The 18,979-nt window shown below is 29.9% G+C and overlaps 1 protein-coding gene across 5 annotated transcripts in view; it reads right to left on the bottom strand.

Annotated features, from left to right (window-relative positions):
- Positions 1–13,552: 13,552 nt before the first annotated feature.
- LOC107445688 (dual oxidase maturation factor 1) overlaps positions 13,553–18,979 on the bottom strand; it is a 116,718-nt gene continuing 111,291 nt past the window's right edge. For all 5 annotated transcript variants that reach the window (XM_087165748.1, XM_087165746.1, XM_087165744.1 and 2 more), the window contains 2 exons: positions 15,900–16,284; positions 13,553–14,454 (listed from right to left, as the gene is read on the bottom strand). In XM_087165748.1, coding sequence (XP_087021874.1) covers positions 14,361–14,454; positions 15,900–16,284 — 479 coding nt within the window. In that variant the 3' untranslated portion in view covers positions 13,553–14,360. The remainder of the gene's footprint in view (positions 14,455–15,899; positions 16,285–18,979) is intronic.

The raw sequence follows: 18,979 nt of genomic DNA, 5'->3' as shown, positions 1-18,979 counted from the left end.
TGTTGTATCCCTCAATTTTTATTACGTGTTGTATTTTCTATTCAATTTTTTAGTCGATTTGTTTTAGTAAAAAGAATGTTTTTTACGCAATTCATATCCTCACACAAATGAAGTTTGTATTTTTCTCTATTTAACGAAATGTTCGCTTGGAGCATTTAATAGGAAACGGCTTCGTCAATAAGTAGTAAAATTTTGTGAATTTTGTGATAATCCATTTTTATTGCGTGTTGTATCCCTCAATTTTTATTACGTGTTGTAATTTATATTCAATTTTTTAGTCGATTTGTTTTAGTAAAAAGAATGTTCTTTACGCAATTCGTATCCTCACATAAATGAAGTTTGTATTTTTCTCTATTTAACGAAATGTTCGCTTGGAGCATTTAATAGGAAACGGCTTCGTCAATAAGTAGTAAAATTTTGTGAATTTTGTGATAATCCATTTTTTACAGTGACTGCTGGCTTTTTTCTGATTGTTAGTTACTTACCAACTGCATCAAAATGTTTCGACATCATTTATTTTTTGTTTATCCAAAGAATAAAGAAGGGAGCTCCGCAAGTGGTCTACTTTAATGCATCTTGAATTCCATTATTTTGGAGGACGCCAAGAATTTTTTTTGTGCTGTTTAGTCACTTTAAGTCCTTGGAAAGATCAATAACCTGATGATTGTGTTTTCACCTTCTCTCAAGGCTAAACAATAAGCAAAACCAAAAAAAAAAAATAGCATCACAGCAAAAAAGTTTCATTTTCGTTTCAGTTCCTCAAAAAAAACACATGATACCTTTTACTTAATAAGTGAAATCTTATCTTTTTAGTTTTGATTCATTTCTATACGAATATTAGTTTACATATTACTAACAGATTCAAACTTATTAGTGTTCCACATATTATACATTAGAGATAATTTGCATAGAGTTTGTTCTACATAAATCGTAACACAAATCTTATATTCAACCCCTTAACAATACTGAGACTTGTTGCAAAAATTTTCGCACAGGCTTTGTGAAGCTCGAATAGCGTTAGAATTAGGGGAACCTAATTCTTTGCAAGATTTTTTTGTTGTTTTACATATTTAAATATACAAGATGATGCTATTAAGGTCCAGAACTTGTCTAATTATTTCGTTAAATAACTGAAATATACATTTTAACGGTAACATACACAATAGAAACCGGAGTGGAAGCATGGTATGAAATAACATTTAAAAAAAGAAAGAAAAATTTCATTTCCAAAATATTATATTCTCAGTTTTTAAACGTTCTGAAACTTTTTTCCCCAAACAAGGTACTACATAGTATGTATTCCCTCTCTAAACTCAATAGTTGCTTAGAGGGTTAAAATATTTTGATAATCAACAATACAATAAATGATACAAAAATTATAGTTATTAAACTAAAAAAAAAAGAAAAAAGGAAAGAAATGGAAAAGAAAGAAAGAAGGAAAATGGACTATCAAAATCCAAGACGGATTTTGATAATCCGTCTTGAAATTTCAAAACAAGGCAATTTCAAATATGAATCTGTGTTTGTTAACCACTTTTCGATATTTTTTTCACATTCTGAAACGGGTTTTGTTCAGAATTTTAAAACAAGACAATTTATGATGGAAAAAAGATGTTTTATAATCCACCTACCGATATTTCTACTTATATACATTTTAAGGATCTTAAAACAAGGCCTTTTTTAATAGGAAACAATGTTTTGTAATCCCCGTTCCGATATTTTTATGCATTCTTAAACTAATTTTGGTAAACAAGCTAGTTACTGTCTTTTGTAATCCGCTGTTTGATATTTTCTTACATTATTAAGCTGGTTTTGCTTAGAATTTTGAAACAAGTCTGTTTATAATGGAAAAACGATGTTTTGTAATCCATTTTTCGATGTTATTTCTTACATACATTTTAAAACTGCTTTTGCTTAGAATTTCTATATAAAGTAATTTTTAATGGATAACAATATTTTTTAATCTTCGTTTCGATATTTTCATTCATTCTAAAACTAATTTTGATAAACATGCTGTATCCTTTCGCTTAATTAACCAGGAAGTAAAATGAAGTAAATTTTAAGTTTGTCCAACAATGAATTTGAGAACGTTTTTAGTAACCGAAAAAAATAAAGAGCATACTGGCCTTCATAAAGTTTTCGGAGTTCTTCAAAACATAAACTTATTACTTGATGCAAATTTTGATTTTCTAAATTTACTTCATTTATGCATTTTATACTGGAGGAAGACCAGAACTAAAAAATGTTTAAACTATGTGTTTAGATAAGGTGTTTGAGCACAAAACCGAAAAAAAAAAAAGGTTTTTAAGATTTGACAGAATGATGATGATGATGGCGGATGTATGAAATTGCTAAGTTCACCGAACTATGATGCAACAATTTTAAGTACAGAGGGGCCTGTGATATAACCTTGGCCAAAACTTGTTAGGATAAAAAAAATTTTTTTTTTGTAAATGTTTCAATAATTGATGTTTTTTCTGCTTTGCGCCGAGATCATAACGTGTTGTTTTAACCCAATCCTACAGAATAACAAATACAATAAATGATACAAAAATTATAGTTATTAAACTAAAAAAAGAAAGGAAGAAAGAAAATGGACTGTCAAAGTCGAGACAAATGGTATTTTTATTATTAGAGATTTGAACTGTAAAACAATAAAGTGCTTATTTTCGTTAATCTAAAATTTTAATTTTCTTAATCGCTTTCAAGGTTTCAGTAAATCAGTCATTTTTAATTTCTTTCATTTTATCAAAAAAGCAATAGTGGCAATGTTCTATAAGCTTAAAATGTTTAAATATTTATGACAATTTCATAGTAGCGTATTTAGTAATAATATTATTTTATGCAATTTAAGTTATTATCAATGCAATTATTATCATTATCTCTACGATGCAATTTTAATTATTTTTATGATTTTTACTATACAGAATTTTAATTATCATCATAATTGATACTCTAACTATACTTTTAATTATTATTACAATTATTGTTATAATTATTACTCCACTAATTTTTAATTAATTACTGTAATTTTTATTCTCCACATTTTTAATTATAACTTTATAATATTTTTCAACTATTATAATTATTACTCTACATGTTTTTAGTTACTAGTTATATTAATTACTCTATTATTTTAATTATTACCTTAACATTACTCTACATATTTATAATTATTATTTTTGCCCCAAGTTATTTTAGTTATTATTATCATTGTTATTATTATATTTAAAAATCTGTATGCAAATCAGAATTTATTGGAAATATTCAAACAATAAAATTTGTTTAACAATAAAATAATAACTTCGTTGCTTGACTGTGTCCAGCGAGACTATTTATATAAATACAATGCAATCATGAATGTTTATCTAAGTTACAAACTAACCTTCATACCCGGGAATAATAAACATTTTAAAATTTTTCAAAATTTCAATTTAGATTAGAACAATTTTATTCTTGTTGGAATTTGTTGAGTTAGGTCACATTTAGTATTTCAAGGAATTTACACTTATTAATAATACTTATAGTGTTAGCAGAAATATAACATTAATTCAATTTCAAAATCTGAAAAAAGATACTAATTTAATTTGCATACAATGAAAGGTCAATTTAAGAATGTGGGTTGTCCGAAGCAGTTGTTTTCAACATCGCTTGTTTATTTTCCTCTCGTTTTCATCCAATTTGTTGCCGCAATCGAAAAGGTACTTATCAAGATTTTGAAGCATTTTTTTCCAATTGTTACATGTGTCCGTTACCTAATAATAATAATCCTAAATACTATAGCTCAATTAGAATTTAAAATAATATATTTGGAATTTGCTAAATTGGAAGAAAAACATAATATTTCATATCTCATATTTCTCTTTCTTTTAGTGTTGACAAAAGTGTTGCATATATATGTATATTTTAATTTTTATTCTACAGATTTGAAAGCTTAATAATTGTATTAGAAGGAAAAAAAAGACATTGAAAAGTATTCCAGTAGTATGGGTTGGTATCGATATTTCTGTTCGGTTGTATCAACTGGGTATCAGTTTTTTGATCGATTGTTTGAATAAAAATTATTACTATTTTACTTATATAATAATATAATAGTAGAAATACAGTAGCATACCTGCCAACTTTTACGCATTTGGCGTAAAATGTTATTTTTATATTTAAAGTGGTAGTAAATATATACTATGTTTTCTTTTATAAGATTAATTTTAAAATGATTTTGATTACCACTATTCTTAAAAAAAGTAGGCGTATATATATAAACACGTATTACTATTATGGTTGTCAGCTAAAGCTCTTTCAAATACAACGTATTTTTTGTTTACAATTGAAATTCTAATTCCATTTGACTACCACTGGGAAAAATTATAATAGAAGGGATTAAAAGTTGGCAGGTATGCAGTAGTCGCAAGATGGTAAGGATGTAAGCCTAATTTCAAAGTGACAGGACATAGAACTAAAATATTTGGTGGGAAAGTGCACTGAGTAAAACTTAACACACATAATAAAAATTCTGTTTTTCAGAGTTTCTGTGCTGTTCTGTTCGATTCATTTTTTTGAACTTGATGTACCTTCATCATTAAACAATTTTTTAAAAAAAGAGTGGGAAAAATGATCGGTTGCTTATTTGAGTGGCCACTTTTTTCTGTTGACTCGCCATGTGGCGAGTGCTTATTTTCAGGTCTACGACAACTTACTTGGAAGCATTTAGGGCTGTTTTTCGAAAGCTCTATCGTCGCATGAAATGGCGCTTTTTTGAGAATAATTGCTATTTTCATAATTGCTGAAAGTTTGCCTGAGTTACTGATGACCGTTAGGTCAAGTTTGAAATTTAGCTAGCTCCTTCTTTGCTTATTCTGAAAATGTTACAAAATATTCATATGGAAAAAAGCCCCAGTTTTTAGAAAATGAAACGTGTTTGTGGTCTAATCTTTTAATATTTAAAAATTTACTCTAATGCTGCATTGCCTGGGCTCATAAAGATTAGGGAAAAAGCAATAATTATGATAATTTTTATCTAAAAGGAAAAATGTCGCCAAATTTTCGAGTTTTAAAATAAGTTTAATAAATTTTAAAATGTTTACGCTGCTTGTCCGTTCTAAAGCTTATATAATTTTTCACTGCGAGATGGCATATATAGTTTAAAATCATAGCTTTGCTTGAAGTGTAAGGCGCTAAAACTCTTGCTTTTTTATTTTCTTTGGTGAAAGAGTTTCGGAAAACCATGTTAAATTCGATGTCCGATTGCATCGTAGTTGGAGATTGAGACATTTTTCACCACCAAAACACATTTTTGCAAAATTTTTTCAGATTTTTTTTTTTCTCAAAAATTTTCCACATGAAGCTGTGACGAAGTGTTCTCCCTGAAAAAGGATTTTTCTGACGAGTGTTTCTTATTTTTATTTATATAAATTTTTTTGGGGGAAATATGTTTGCGTCTTCTACATCTACTCAATAAAGTCTGCTACTTCAGGCTCAATAAGGAACTGTGCAGTTGCCCGTAGCGATGGACTTTTCAAGTCATAGCTTTAGTTGCTACAACTCTTCCGATTCACAACTCCTAAACTTTTCTTACAGTTAGGTGTAATCTTAAATCGCTAAATAGTTGCTACGTATATTTTTCTCAAAATGAAATATGTGGGATTTCTGGTTTATTCGATGCTAAATTCAACTGTTTCAGGAAATACTTGAACTATGGCCTTTACCAGCAGCAGTTATTCATGTTATTACCAAAACTGCTAAATGGGCTTACTAAAACGCAAAACAATACCGGATATGTTCATGAATATCGATGATAATAACATATAGCATAATTTGAGATGTAGAAGCAATTCTATAAAACAGAGATCGAAATAATAGGCGGTCCAGAGTTAGAGGATCACTAACATTTCTCTCGAATCACCATACAATAATTATAGTACAGTCCCCGGACAAGCTATTAATGTAAAGGAATGATATTCTTTTTTAGTTTATGATTTCTGCTTCGTGTTTTGATCTCTGCATTTTTTTTGTCACAGAATAGTATATTCCTCCTAATCGAGGACATAACAGATTTTTTGTATTATAATTTTTAATTTAAATTCATTTTTTCACCTTAAAAAAAATTCAAGCAGAGCCATGTAAACGGTATTGTTTTCTAATCACTGCATGGTTCTTCGGAACTGGGTCTAAATTTTCTTTATTTCAACCCACGAGTAAAGTATAGAAGAGTATCAATACTTTGTTACGAGAGAGATAGAATCAGTTCTTTACCTTTGATACTTTTACGATGCAAAATATCGATCTTTTTTTCGATATTACATCCTAGGTAAAAAACCTTTTTTTAATTTCCTGAACAAAATCGTTTAGAGGCAATAATTATTTAATAAAGGAAATACTAACTCATAATAAAGCAAGCTTTTCTGAAGCTAACGTGATTGAAATGACATTGTTATTCAGGCTTTGTGCAGATTTCGAAATTTATTAATCAATTGAAATATAATAAAACTAAATTCCTGAGATAAAATTTTCAATTTTTAAATATTATAATTTAATTACTCCTGGTAATTTTTTTTAATTGAACTGTTTCTTTTTATTCCGTCGAAAACATTAGCAATTTTCAATTTTTTCTAAAATAAAAACGATACTTAAATTGGTCTTAAATACTCCATTATAGGAGCCCGTTTTCATTCAAAAGAGTAAAAATAAAGAGGACCCGAAAAAAATTCCTCAGGCTGATAGAAGAAACTTTTTTTGTCACGTTAAGCTCGAACATCAAAATCAAAGTTGGTCATTTTGAAAGTTTGTGAATATGTTACTGGTTAGGTAAGTTATAGGTTTTCGTGTAACGTAAAAACAAATAGGATCCGAAAAAATCCTTGCACCCAAAGAAGAAAATTTTTTTGCTTGACATCAAGATCAAAGTTGGTCATTTTGAAAGTTTGTGAATATGCTACTGGTTAGGTAAGTTAAAAGTTTTCGTGTAACGTGAAAACAAAATAGGATCCGAAAAAGTCCTTGCACCCAAAGAAGAAAATTTTTTTCCTTGACATCAAGATCAAAGTATGAAAGTTTGTGAATATGCTACAGGTTAGGTAAGTTAAAAGTTTTCGTGTAACGTGAAAACAAAATAGGATCCGAAAAAATCCTTGCACCGATAGAAGAAATCTATTTTGCTCGACATCAAGATCAAAGATGATCATTTTGAAAGTTTGAGAATATGTTACTGGTTAAGTAAGTTATAGGATTTCGAGTAACGTAAAAACAAATAGGATCCAAAAAAATCCTTTCACCGATGGAAGAAATCTGTTTTGCTTGACATCAAGATCAAAGATGAGTCATTTTAAAAGTTTGAGAATATGTTACTGGTTAAGTAAGTTACAGGTTTTCGAGTAACGTAAAAACAAATAGGATCCGAAAAAATCCTTGCACCAATAGAAGAAATCTTTTTTGCTTGACATCAAGATCAAAGATGGGTCATTTTGAAAGTTTGAGAATATGTTACTGGTTAGGTAAGTTAAAAGTTTTCGTGTAACGTGAAAACAAAATAGGATCCGAAAAAGTCCTTGCGCCGACAGAAGAAAATATTTTGTCATGTTGAGCTCGACATCAAGACCAAAGATGGTTACTTAGAATGCTTGTGAATATGTTGCAGGTTAGATATAGGTAAGTTATAGGTTTGTGTGTTATTTTAAAAGTCTGGTAGTGATGTTTTATGGGTGATTAAAATAGTAGAATTATATGAGTTCAAGTTCTTTTTTACTCTCTTAAATGTTTTAAATTTTTTTAAAGGTAAAAAGATTTACTAATAAAAAATTTCACTAGAACACATTTTTGCAGTTAAGAGAGTTTAAAATTTGAATGAAATCAATTTTCACTTGTCAGCAAAATCATTCACGCATAGTTGGATGGCTTTCGATCTTTTATCTTATGCTAATCATCAATTGCTAAACGTAAATGCCAATAAGATAAAAATCTTATCTTCTAAAATCCATTCTTCAACCGAAGCAAAACAGGTGAATCTAGAATTGTCTTTAACTTTGTATGGGACAAAGAAGAAAAAATTATGCATAAAGCATTTAATCCTATAATTTTTGTTCGATAACAAATTTTTGGATAAACTTGTCAATAACTATTATGTTAGATGATTATTTAAAGTGTTTCCGGTCATGGTGAAAGTAGGAACACAATTTAAAAACTCTAATTATTTGATTAAGGAGCTTTTTTTTAAAAAAAAAGAAAGAAAAAAAAGATTTTTTCCGGTCCAATACGATTGCGTAAGCAGATAGTTTTTCATTCCAAATGCCTCTCTGCTTTGATAAATTTACTCATTTAATTCAATTCCATTTTCAGTTTTTCAACACTTCTCTTCAAAATGCAAAAATATTTTCTTATATAATGTTATATAAAAGAATAATTAAATATTTTTTAAATAATTTAATTTAATAAATGAAATAATGTTAGAAAATCTTGGAGATAAAACAATGATAAACAGCACTTTCATTTTTTTCAGGAGAACGTTTTTGATGAAAAAAAATTCCAAAAAGGCAATAAAATGTTTCTACTTTGTGTTTATAAAATTTTTGGTATTTGTAAAGTAACTATTTGTGACTCTGCGGGAGAATTTAATATAAAATATCCTCTTAAGAAAAGTATGACTTATCACCATATAGCCACGAACTTTACATTTAATAAATAAATAAATAAATTTAAAGTAAGTTAGTGACATTGTTACGAATATTTTAAAACCAAAGCAACAGTTTAAATCAAGATTGCTTCTACTATTGCTAGTAATGTTCCAAGCTCTTTCTCTTTTTATTTTTAAAATACAAGGCAGTACTGTAGGGTTCGCGACAAATTATTTTTTCTTTGAAATAGGCAAAAGTGGTTACTTATTTAGAGTATAATGGAGTTGAATGAACTGGAATTAAGGTATGATGTCACGAGAGTCCAAAGGGGTTATACTGCGATAAATTCAAATGACATAGCATATTGAAGGTAACGAATGAATTTTAAAGCAAAGCAGGAGCAGAAAAAGGGGAGAGATCTTCAGTTTGTCTAGTTTGCCCAAGCGGAAGGAAGAAAAACCCGAGAGGCATTTTGGATGGGGGGAAATTTGTCAGAAAATCATGCTCAGTTATGATGGAGAATAGTACTATTTTAACAATAAATATGCATAATGCTTAAAACTCGTGAGGGAAAATGTACTAGAATTTTATAATTTAATATTTTATACCGTGATTGAACAACCAACCCAACTTTTTGGGTTAACTACTAATGTTCAACTCCGTAGCCTTGTAATTTTGAACCTAATGCAGAAGACAAGGGAATTCCTGGACCAAGCATTGGGAGAAATTTGCCTTCGTGGAGGACTTCTTGCGGGAACTAAACCGCATTTGCGTTACATGGAGAGAACTTTCCACTGTTAGCCTGACGGCAAGGGGATTCCATCTATCATGATCCGTCTACCACTAAGGTTATTTCACGTCAGCACTGTGGTCGGTGCAAGCCAGTGGCGAACAACCCAAGAGCAAGCGGCTTATTTTATCATTTGATACGGCAATATATTTAATACGCCCATTGCGCACTTGTAATATTAAGTAAGTAATCTTTTCGTTATGTTATACGAAAATGAATTCTTAGATGCTTTAAAGGAAATTGAATTAATTAATGGATAAATTATCTAATTAAGTTCTAAGTCTGATTACCAATTGAAAAAAAGAGTCATTTGATCAGAGCGTAATTTTTTAGCAGTAAAGTTAGTAATCTAATTTGAAATGTTTATATAAATGTATTTCAGACACGGATGGGGCTTTTTTGAACTATCTAACCCAATGGTTTCATCTCCACTTGAGAAAATTTTGAACTTTAATTTATGATTTAGTTACAATATTTTCACGCCTGTTAACTTAATCTCTAATGTAAACATCTCACACTTTGAACATGTGAATAATTTTAAACTTTATTTAGCAACAAAGAAAACATAGACTCATTATGCACGTATAACTTTCGGAATGCTTCATTAATTTAAAACAATAACAAAACAATTCATTATTTATGGGCTATTAAGCACAAATTAAAAAAGTCTTTTTTGGCAATATCCAATTAGAAAAAAATAGGTTCAGATAACTCTTTTTTTTAATCAAAGGTCCATTATGAGAAGAACATGTTGGGAGTGGATGGCCTTGCGGTTGGCGAACTGCTACAGGCAAGGCAATGACTACAACCATTTTGCCTTCCGGGCTGTTTACTTCTGTTCACGTGTTTCTATATGCCCCTATCTCTTCCCTTTTTTCCTAATAAATTTTTTTTATAACTGTAACTGTGAACTATATCCTGAGGAATGAAGATTAAAACTGGCGGGTTGGCGAGATTTGACGTGTCTTAATGTCTTGAAAGGAAAAGTAGTGGCTCTAACCACGTACTGATCTAGTTTTTGTTGTGTTTTGTAATGAAATTGTTTTGAAGCGCTTTCATCATGATTAGAGTTCAGTTTCTCATTCCTTTATGGAGAAAAAAATTTTTAAGAACTAACTTTGAAAGTGATGATGAGAATTCAGTGGATAATTGTTTCTGTAATATAAGTATTGTTCAAATGAGAAATCGTGTTCGTGCAATTTTCTGATAATCGCTCCTTAGTATCACGATTTGTTGATTTTTCGTAAAGTGTTTTGGTGATTTGTTACAAGACTGATTAAAACATTTTGATTAGTTGAATAATTTTATTATTAAGTTCTTTGTATGGGTACAGGTGGCAAATAAGACTTAATTTCTGCGATTTAAAAAAAGAATTAACACTTTATTGGATTAGGATACTGTTTCGTTTTCGTTTTTCTGCATTAATCTTTTTAAATCTATAACATGTCGTCGGCAATTTATTTTAGAAACTTAAAATGCGCGTTTGGAAAATGGATATGGAAATGGATTAAGGATTTAAAAATATGAACATAGCTTGTTATGCAAGTTATGAACAATGAATATAGTTTGAAATGCGTTAATTGAAATAAATATGATTTGAAATACGTGTTTGAAGAAATAGAGATTGCTCAACATGAGTCTTTAAGAAAATAGATATAGCTCAAAGGGTGTATTTAAGAAAAATGTTTATTAAAGGAATTGTAAATACCCTACTAAGATTGAAATAATATAAAGAGTACAATGTTAAACAATGAACCCAAGTTTTTGCAGTTATTTTACGATATTCTTGAAAAAGCTGCTTTCCTAATCAATATAAAAATTAGCTTATTGTTTAAGACACTTCAAATAATCAGCATTCACTATTCAGAATAGTCGTTAAAAACAGAATCAAATGTTATATTCATATCCGTAAATAAATTTTTTTTCTTCTTAAACGCGCACTTTTAATAACCAGTATTGAGCACTGGGCACATTTTAAGGATTTTATGACCAACATTACATCGCAGTGATTTTCCAACAATTTACTCTTGTAACTTTTAATCCAACACAAAAGGAAAGGGAACTCCGATAACAAGCATAGGGACTAAACCGTATTTGCTTGGCATGAAGATAAAAACTATGAAAATTTCTCACCATTAGCCAGTTAGCAAGAAGATTCCAGCCCATGCTTCGTCTACCACTGAGGGTATTTTACATTAACCCTGTGGTTAAAAGATAGCTGGTAGCAGAATTCGTATTGACCAGCAGCCACTGGGATTAGAACTTGGTACATCTTATTGGGGAGCGAACACTCTACCTCCTGAGCCATCGAAACTCAAACGCACTTTTTGAGCTATGTCCACTTTTTAAGCACATTTCAGGATAAGTCTATTTTTTCAAGCACCCATAATAAATCTTTTTTTAACGCTTATTTTAATCTTCATTCAAAATTTTTTTAAAATCTATGTTTCAAGTAGTAATTATTTTTTAGCGCGCAATCTATTCGAAGTATAATTTCACCGAGGTAAAATGAAACTTTTTTTGATGCCAATACAAAAAAATTCTAAGGAGTTATGTATGTAAAAGTATGAAGTTTATAGTATAACTTTTACAATACAAAGTATCGTTAGTATTACAATAATATAAATTAAAAGACAATAAATTTTTTCTATCCTACCTTAAGAGTACGTTATACCACGGAAGGAAAGTTTTCATTGTAAATTCTCTTTTACCTCCGTAAAGTTACTTGATGTATAGCAAAGTATAGAAAAAAATATACAAAATATATTAAAATGAAAACAAATTATGACAGGATAACTAGGATTACTCAATGGAGAAGTGAAATTTGAGAAAAATATTTTTTGCGATTGAAACTGAACTCACTTTTTCTATATTTTAAATTACTTATGGGGATGAAAGAGAATTTGCAAAGAAAAGTTTCTCTTGCGTCCTCTCAGTTGGCCGCCATCTTGTAAAATTGCTATCAATTTCGATAGAATTGGCATAGCCTCATTTACTGCAGATTGACCACAGTAATTTTATATTTACCTCACTTTTGCATTATTATTTCTTTTACATGAAACATTAACGAGCATATTGTTAAAAGACCCGATTTACACAAATGTGTGTAATTAGGAATGCTGCCAAAAACGATTGTTCAACTTTAATTCAACTAATTAAAGGGTTTGAAGCAATATCAATAAGCTACTACTTTTCTAAAAATGAACTATTCTTTTTTTTTCTTTGAACGAATCTGTATTTCAGTAATGTTTCCAGATAGGTTTTTGAAACTTTCACTTATTAATAGCAAAATAAGCAAAAAATCTTATTGCCTAAGGATAAATCGATGGTGTTTCTCACTAGAAATGCTCTTCTGAACTATTCGAAAAATGGAGCTTTTTCGTTTTGCCTAAAATCTTACGATTAATTTCCGATTTAGAATGATATTAAGAACAGTCGGGTTTGTAGACCATGCTTTTAGTTAATCGATTAGCACAATAATTTAGGATTCATTATTTGTATTGTTTTTTAAAAATTTATAGTACAAGCTTGCATTTACGATTTTTTTAAAACTTATTATTTGAGGAAATAACTGCCTCAATTGTTTATAAAAAAATATGAAATAATGAATCATACAGCAATTCTAAAATGAAAGCTTGAAAGTCTTATGCAATTCTATTCCATGTTGGTTCTTGGTGGATTTTTTGTTGGATTATTGAAAAACACCATCTATGTCTATGTTGGCCCAACATAAATCAGTTCCAATTCTTAACATGAGGTGATGATCAGACTTAATGGTACCATTAAGAATTAAGATGGTTTTTGATGGAGTATAAGTTGAGACCAACAACATATGTTGGTTCCTGATTAATTTTTTTGTTGGGCTATCAAAAATTACCATTACACCATGTTGGCTCTTGATGGATTTGTTTTGTTGGACCATCGGAAAATACCATCAAACCATGGTGGTTTTGTTTATGTTGGTCCAACATAAAGTAGTTCCAATTCATAATCTGAGGTGATGGTGGTCAGTCTTGTTGGTACCATCATAAAATATGATGGTTTTTGATGGATGGTCATGATGGTTACCATCTTATTCATGTTGGTCCATCAAGGAAAAACCATCATACATTTGTCTTGGGAATAAATTCATTTTATGAAGAAAAAAACCCAACTCGGGTAATTTGAAATATCTTTATTCACAATGATACAGAAACGTGTAAGTCAACGATTCCAGTCATTATCGATTCATGACTAGAGAATGAAGCACAGCTTTCAATTCCATCATTTAAAAAAATCAATTAAAATCACAACAATTTTAGAAGACACGATATACAATACACAAGCTATTTGGCATTTACACATTTTCTTTGGACGGCACTCTACAACAAATATCAATAATTGGATCACACATTTCAGGCTAGTCATTGGCAGTGATTAATAGTAAAATCGAATGAAAATTTTAAAATAATTAACAAACCATCCTTTCTCAAGACACTTCCTGTCAAAAATAAATACAACTGATGTTTACATGAATTCAATGCCGGTTAATTCATATCTTGTAGCAACATTCAATGCTGATGGTTAATTCATATCTTCTTGCAGCATACGATGCTGGTTAATTCGTGTCTTAACAAGCAAATTAATAAATTAAAGCTAGGATTATACATATAAAGTTAGGACATTTGGCATTTCAAATAAAATAAGGAGTACACAAATCAACTCTTGTACAGTACAAGGATGTCTCACGCGAAAAAAAAAATTATTCGTCCTAGTTCGTGAAATAGTTCGTTTTGAAGTCAGATTGTACGGAAAGAGTTTGTACAACAAAAAAAAACACAAAACACATGCAAACACCACACATTTTCATGAGAGTTAATGGCGATGGGTTAAGTTGATATGTAGCGATTCTGTACACACCACGAGTTTTTTAGGAACTTTCGTTTCAGGAATCGTCAAAGATTTTTTTGTTTTTATCAACTTGTAGATCACCAGAGCGCCGCTGAAGATTTCATATCAATGTTTACTTGCTTCCCATTATGCCCAACTGGAATGTGGGGTCCGGAGAAACTGTTTATTTTTCTGAAATGAAAAAAAGTAATCAGTAGCAGTTTTAATAGTAATTGCATAAGCATGCGTTTCCATATGGCTATTTGTTACTAATAATTTACAGTACACAATTGGTTACAAGATAATTTAAATCGTCTGTAAGTACATAATTTTATTTTTCCTTTGAAATATTTCTTCAGAATGCCCAATATAATCATGAGAATAATCAAATATATATTTAGATCAAAACTTTAATCATAATTTTTGAATAATCACAACAATTTTAATTTATTAAATAATTTTATCCATCAGGACATAAATAAAAAAAAACATTTGTGAAATATTAGAAAAAGGCATTCAATTGTACCAAATCTCTGCCCTGGTATAAGGGTGGAGAAAATTCAAAATGTTATAAAGACAACCCAAATTTATATTTCACATTTGGATTTTCCAGAAAAAAAGAATGCACTGATTTGACTTGCAGGTTCTTGCATTCTGATTCATAGGCGGCGCTGTAGTTACATCCTTCCAAACCACCAAAGGGAGGGGGGGTGGTCACGTGTGGCATGAATAGATAAAATGTTTAGAACATCTAACAATTCCATTTTTACATTTTCTATATATCTGACATGTGTTTCTCAAGGTATCGCTACTTTGAACAATTTCTTCACCATTTCTTTTTGCAATACAAGCGCCCCCTATGAATTAAAGTACTAAAACCAGCAAGTCAAATCGTGATAATTTTTCTGGAAAATCCAAATCTGCAATAAAAAATTGAGATTCCTTTAAAGATTTTGAAGTTGCCCCTGCGTCGCTACTGGGTCAAGAAATTTGCGATTCGAGTTTAGTATCATTGAAGGTATCGTTTGAAAATCTTTCATACGTATGTTTTTAGATACTTGACAATTTTTACACGTTTTGAACCCCCAAATATGTAAAGAAACTCGAAATGATTTGCATAAATTTAAAAAGAAGGTCTAACATTCAATAATAGGAAACTTTTGGCGAAGAATTTCAAATATTTGATTGTCTTTATTTAGTCAAAAAATAGAGTAAAAAAAGAAAAAAAAAGAAAAAGATATTAACTAAAATATGTCACGCATACTTAATTTCCATACCAAGTTTTCTGTGTAATTTTGTTTTAGAAAATTCCGAAAATTATAATTTACTGTGAATCGATTGAATAGTTAGAGACTTACATTAAAAAGTTTGCCCAAGCTATTATAAAAAGTCTCATATTCTATAGTAAAAGTCAGATAGTTCATTATGTAATTTCTCCAGAACTATTTTATCGGTACCTTTCAAATTCTGGATTTTGGCTTAAACGCTGATTTGGGTGAAAAATTCCATTAAATTCGAGCAGAAAACTTTATTTGAAATCCAATAGTAAAAATGCCTTTTTAAACAGTTAAAAGTTTATTGTTTATCTAAATAAAAAAAAAAGTCGAAAATGATCTCGCTAATGTAGATAAACATACCTCGACATGTATGAAACGTGTTTTTTTCTGTTGGCTTCTTTCTGCGCAAATTTCCCGAAGTTCTTTAAACTGACAGCTCGTTTTCCGTTTATAATTGTTCCATATTCTTTGCACTTATCGTCGTCTTCTTCTTCAAAAGCATCGTTGATGAGTCCTAGAGGAGATCTATTGGGTGATCCGATTTTCGAGAATTCTTGAGATGAAGTTGTACTGCTCAATTCCAAAGAGGGGTGTTCTTTCAGAGGAGATGGAATGATGGCAGAGTCTTGACCCACAAAATATCTGTATGGTGTGTCATAATCCACTTCAAAAATAGTGGAGAACTTGTTTGGATAGAAATTATCTAAAAGGGACATCACGAGGCCAACAATAGTGGACAGCATTCCTAAAACAATTAGAAAAGAGCAAATCAAACTGAAAACACACATTTTGCTACAAATTGAATAATAAATTTAAATTTTAAACTATACTTAAAGCATGAATTCAATTTTTTAAAATTAAAACTTGCAATAAATATCAACAACGATTGTGGACAGTATTTCTGTGATTCTCACAAACATCTTCATGAAAGCTTGTATTTAATTTTATTAACCGAAAAGCACGCATTTTGCTTTATAAAATAAATATTAGAGCACACTTTTAACAACAAAATAAAGCATACATTTAACAATACCATTAGTCGTGGAGGGGTATGGATATAATTATTGATAAATAGAAAAATCAAGCCATTTACTTTTTTAATATCGAGTAAATGCGCAAATTTGTCTGCAAAATGCGCAAATCTTCAAAATAAAATACACTAATGTATTTTTACTAGATATGGATCACGATGATGATAATAAATAAAAAATCAGAATATCATGTACTAGGTAATTTTTGACGTTTATTGTTGTTCATAAAATAAAAAAAGGAGAAGTTACATACTGATACAAAAATAATAAAATCTCAAATTCAAAAAATATGTATTTTAAAAAATATATATTATGTATATATAATTTTTGTAAAATCTGATGGACCTGTGTTAAAAAATTTGATCGTATTCTTAACAAAGTATCTAGTTTCTTGCAGTATTTTTATCATTTAGTAAAAAGGTTTCCTTTCGGTAAACAAAAAGTATTTTCTTAATAAAATATAAAATAAATATAATTATTTGAGGTTAATTATGAGTATGTATACGTAATATGGTACAAAAATATAATAAATGTCTTGTGAAAATTTTGTCCTGTAAATTATAATAAGTGAAATAATGTTGCAAAAAATGCTATTAGTAAATTGCTATTAACTTTATTACTTTTTGAAACTAATGGGTAGATACGACAGCGTAGTATTTTCAAGAATAATTTCCGCATAAGTTGATAAGTATCAATACTTCTTAGGTAAATTTCATGAACTGTTGTGTATAATTGTGAAGAGTAAATACATACAATCCTTATTTGAGAGAACGACTGTGTCACATTTTGAAATACAGAGCCTAAAGTCTAATAAATGTATTATTTTTCTTATCTTGTCCGATTTGCGGTGTCTGTTTTTCCTATCTTGACTGTTTGAAAGTAAAAAGGAACTGGAAGTGTGTGCGAGTTTTAAAATAATATAGAAATGACTCGTAGGAACATAAAAATATGACTATCTCTCTTTTTTCAGTAAGTGGCTCTGGATAACTATTCAAATAAGGTCTTCATGATACAATGGAAGTTCAAAATCATTGCTAAATATATCGGGTTGTTCGATAATTTATGTCGTTTTTCTCTCATAGATGACTTGAATTGCATATTTAATGTAGTAGTGATTGCGTAGCTTATATTATGGTATACTATTTTAAAGATTAGACTTAAGACTTTCTTTAGTCAAAACCAGAGCGTCATTAGTAAACAACAAGTTGGTTAAAAATTTTAGTTGAAAATGGACACTCAAAGAGAGCATTATCGTCATATTTTATTGTTTTACTTCCGAAAGGGCAAAAATGCGGTGCAAGCTCGGAAGAAATTGAGTGAAGTTTATGGTGAGGACTGCCTTACTGAACGCCAGTGTCAGCGTTGGTTTGCTCGCTTTCGTGCAGGAAATTTTAATGTGCAAGATGCACCACATAGTGGTCGTCCAAGGAATCAAATTATTGATTCAAATGTCTACTGTCGTCAACTATCGAAATTGAACGAAGAAATCATGAAAAAACGTCCTGCACTGGCCAATCGCAAAAGAGTTATGTTTCATCATGATAACGCCAGACCCCACACATCTTTGATAACCCGTCAAAAATTAATGGAGCTGAATTGGGAACTGATGCCACATCCACCCTATAGCCCTGACTTAGCACTATCGGATTACCATTTGTTTCGATCCCTTCAAAACCATTTGAATGGTGAAACTTTCGATTCCGATCAGGTTATTAAAAATGAGTTGGACCAGTTCTTCGCTTCTAAAAATCAAAGCTTCTTCGAACGTGGAATTTTTCAACTTACCGAAAGGTGGCAAAAGGTCATCCAACAGAATGATCAATATATATTTTATTAATGTTTGTTGTTAATATAAAAAAATTCACTTTGAAAAACATGAAAAAAATGACATTAATTATCGAAATGTTACAACCTTGTCATCAGTGCATGTTAACCATCTAAATCTTTGTTGTAAGTTAGAATTGAAGAAATTTTTTTACATATATTATTCCTCATTACTGCATACTGAAAGTCAATATTTTTCTATGTAAGTATGGATACTTCTGAGAAATATTTCAATTCTTCAAGTGAATCGAACGATGATCAACTTCTGTCTTTCGCACTAAATATTACCCAGCATGAATGTTGACGTACAGTGTCCAAAAAAGGTAAAGAAAAATAAAAACTCAACACCTTGAATAGTTTTTGTTTTAATAATCGGATGTTCACGTTCTAGGACTCAATCGTAATGGTTCGAGGGGGTGGCCTCAAATATGCTTGTTAATTAGTCCAGACAATATTTGAAGTTATGAAATTGGACACAAAAACGTATTTTCTCGGACTAAAAATGCATTCTTTTTTAATGGATTCAGATTTTTGACTTTCAAAATATAGGGGGTAGCAGCAATCTGGGAAATATGGACCCCATAG

This window comes from Parasteatoda tepidariorum, chromosome 6 (genome assembly GCF_982258835.1).
Source record: "Parasteatoda tepidariorum strain Cologne lab strain chromosome 6, Ptep-v5.0, whole genome shotgun sequence".
NCBI lineage: Eukaryota > Metazoa > Arthropoda > Arachnida > Araneae > Theridiidae > Parasteatoda > Parasteatoda tepidariorum.
This window is presented reverse-complemented; position numbering and strand designations above follow the sequence as displayed.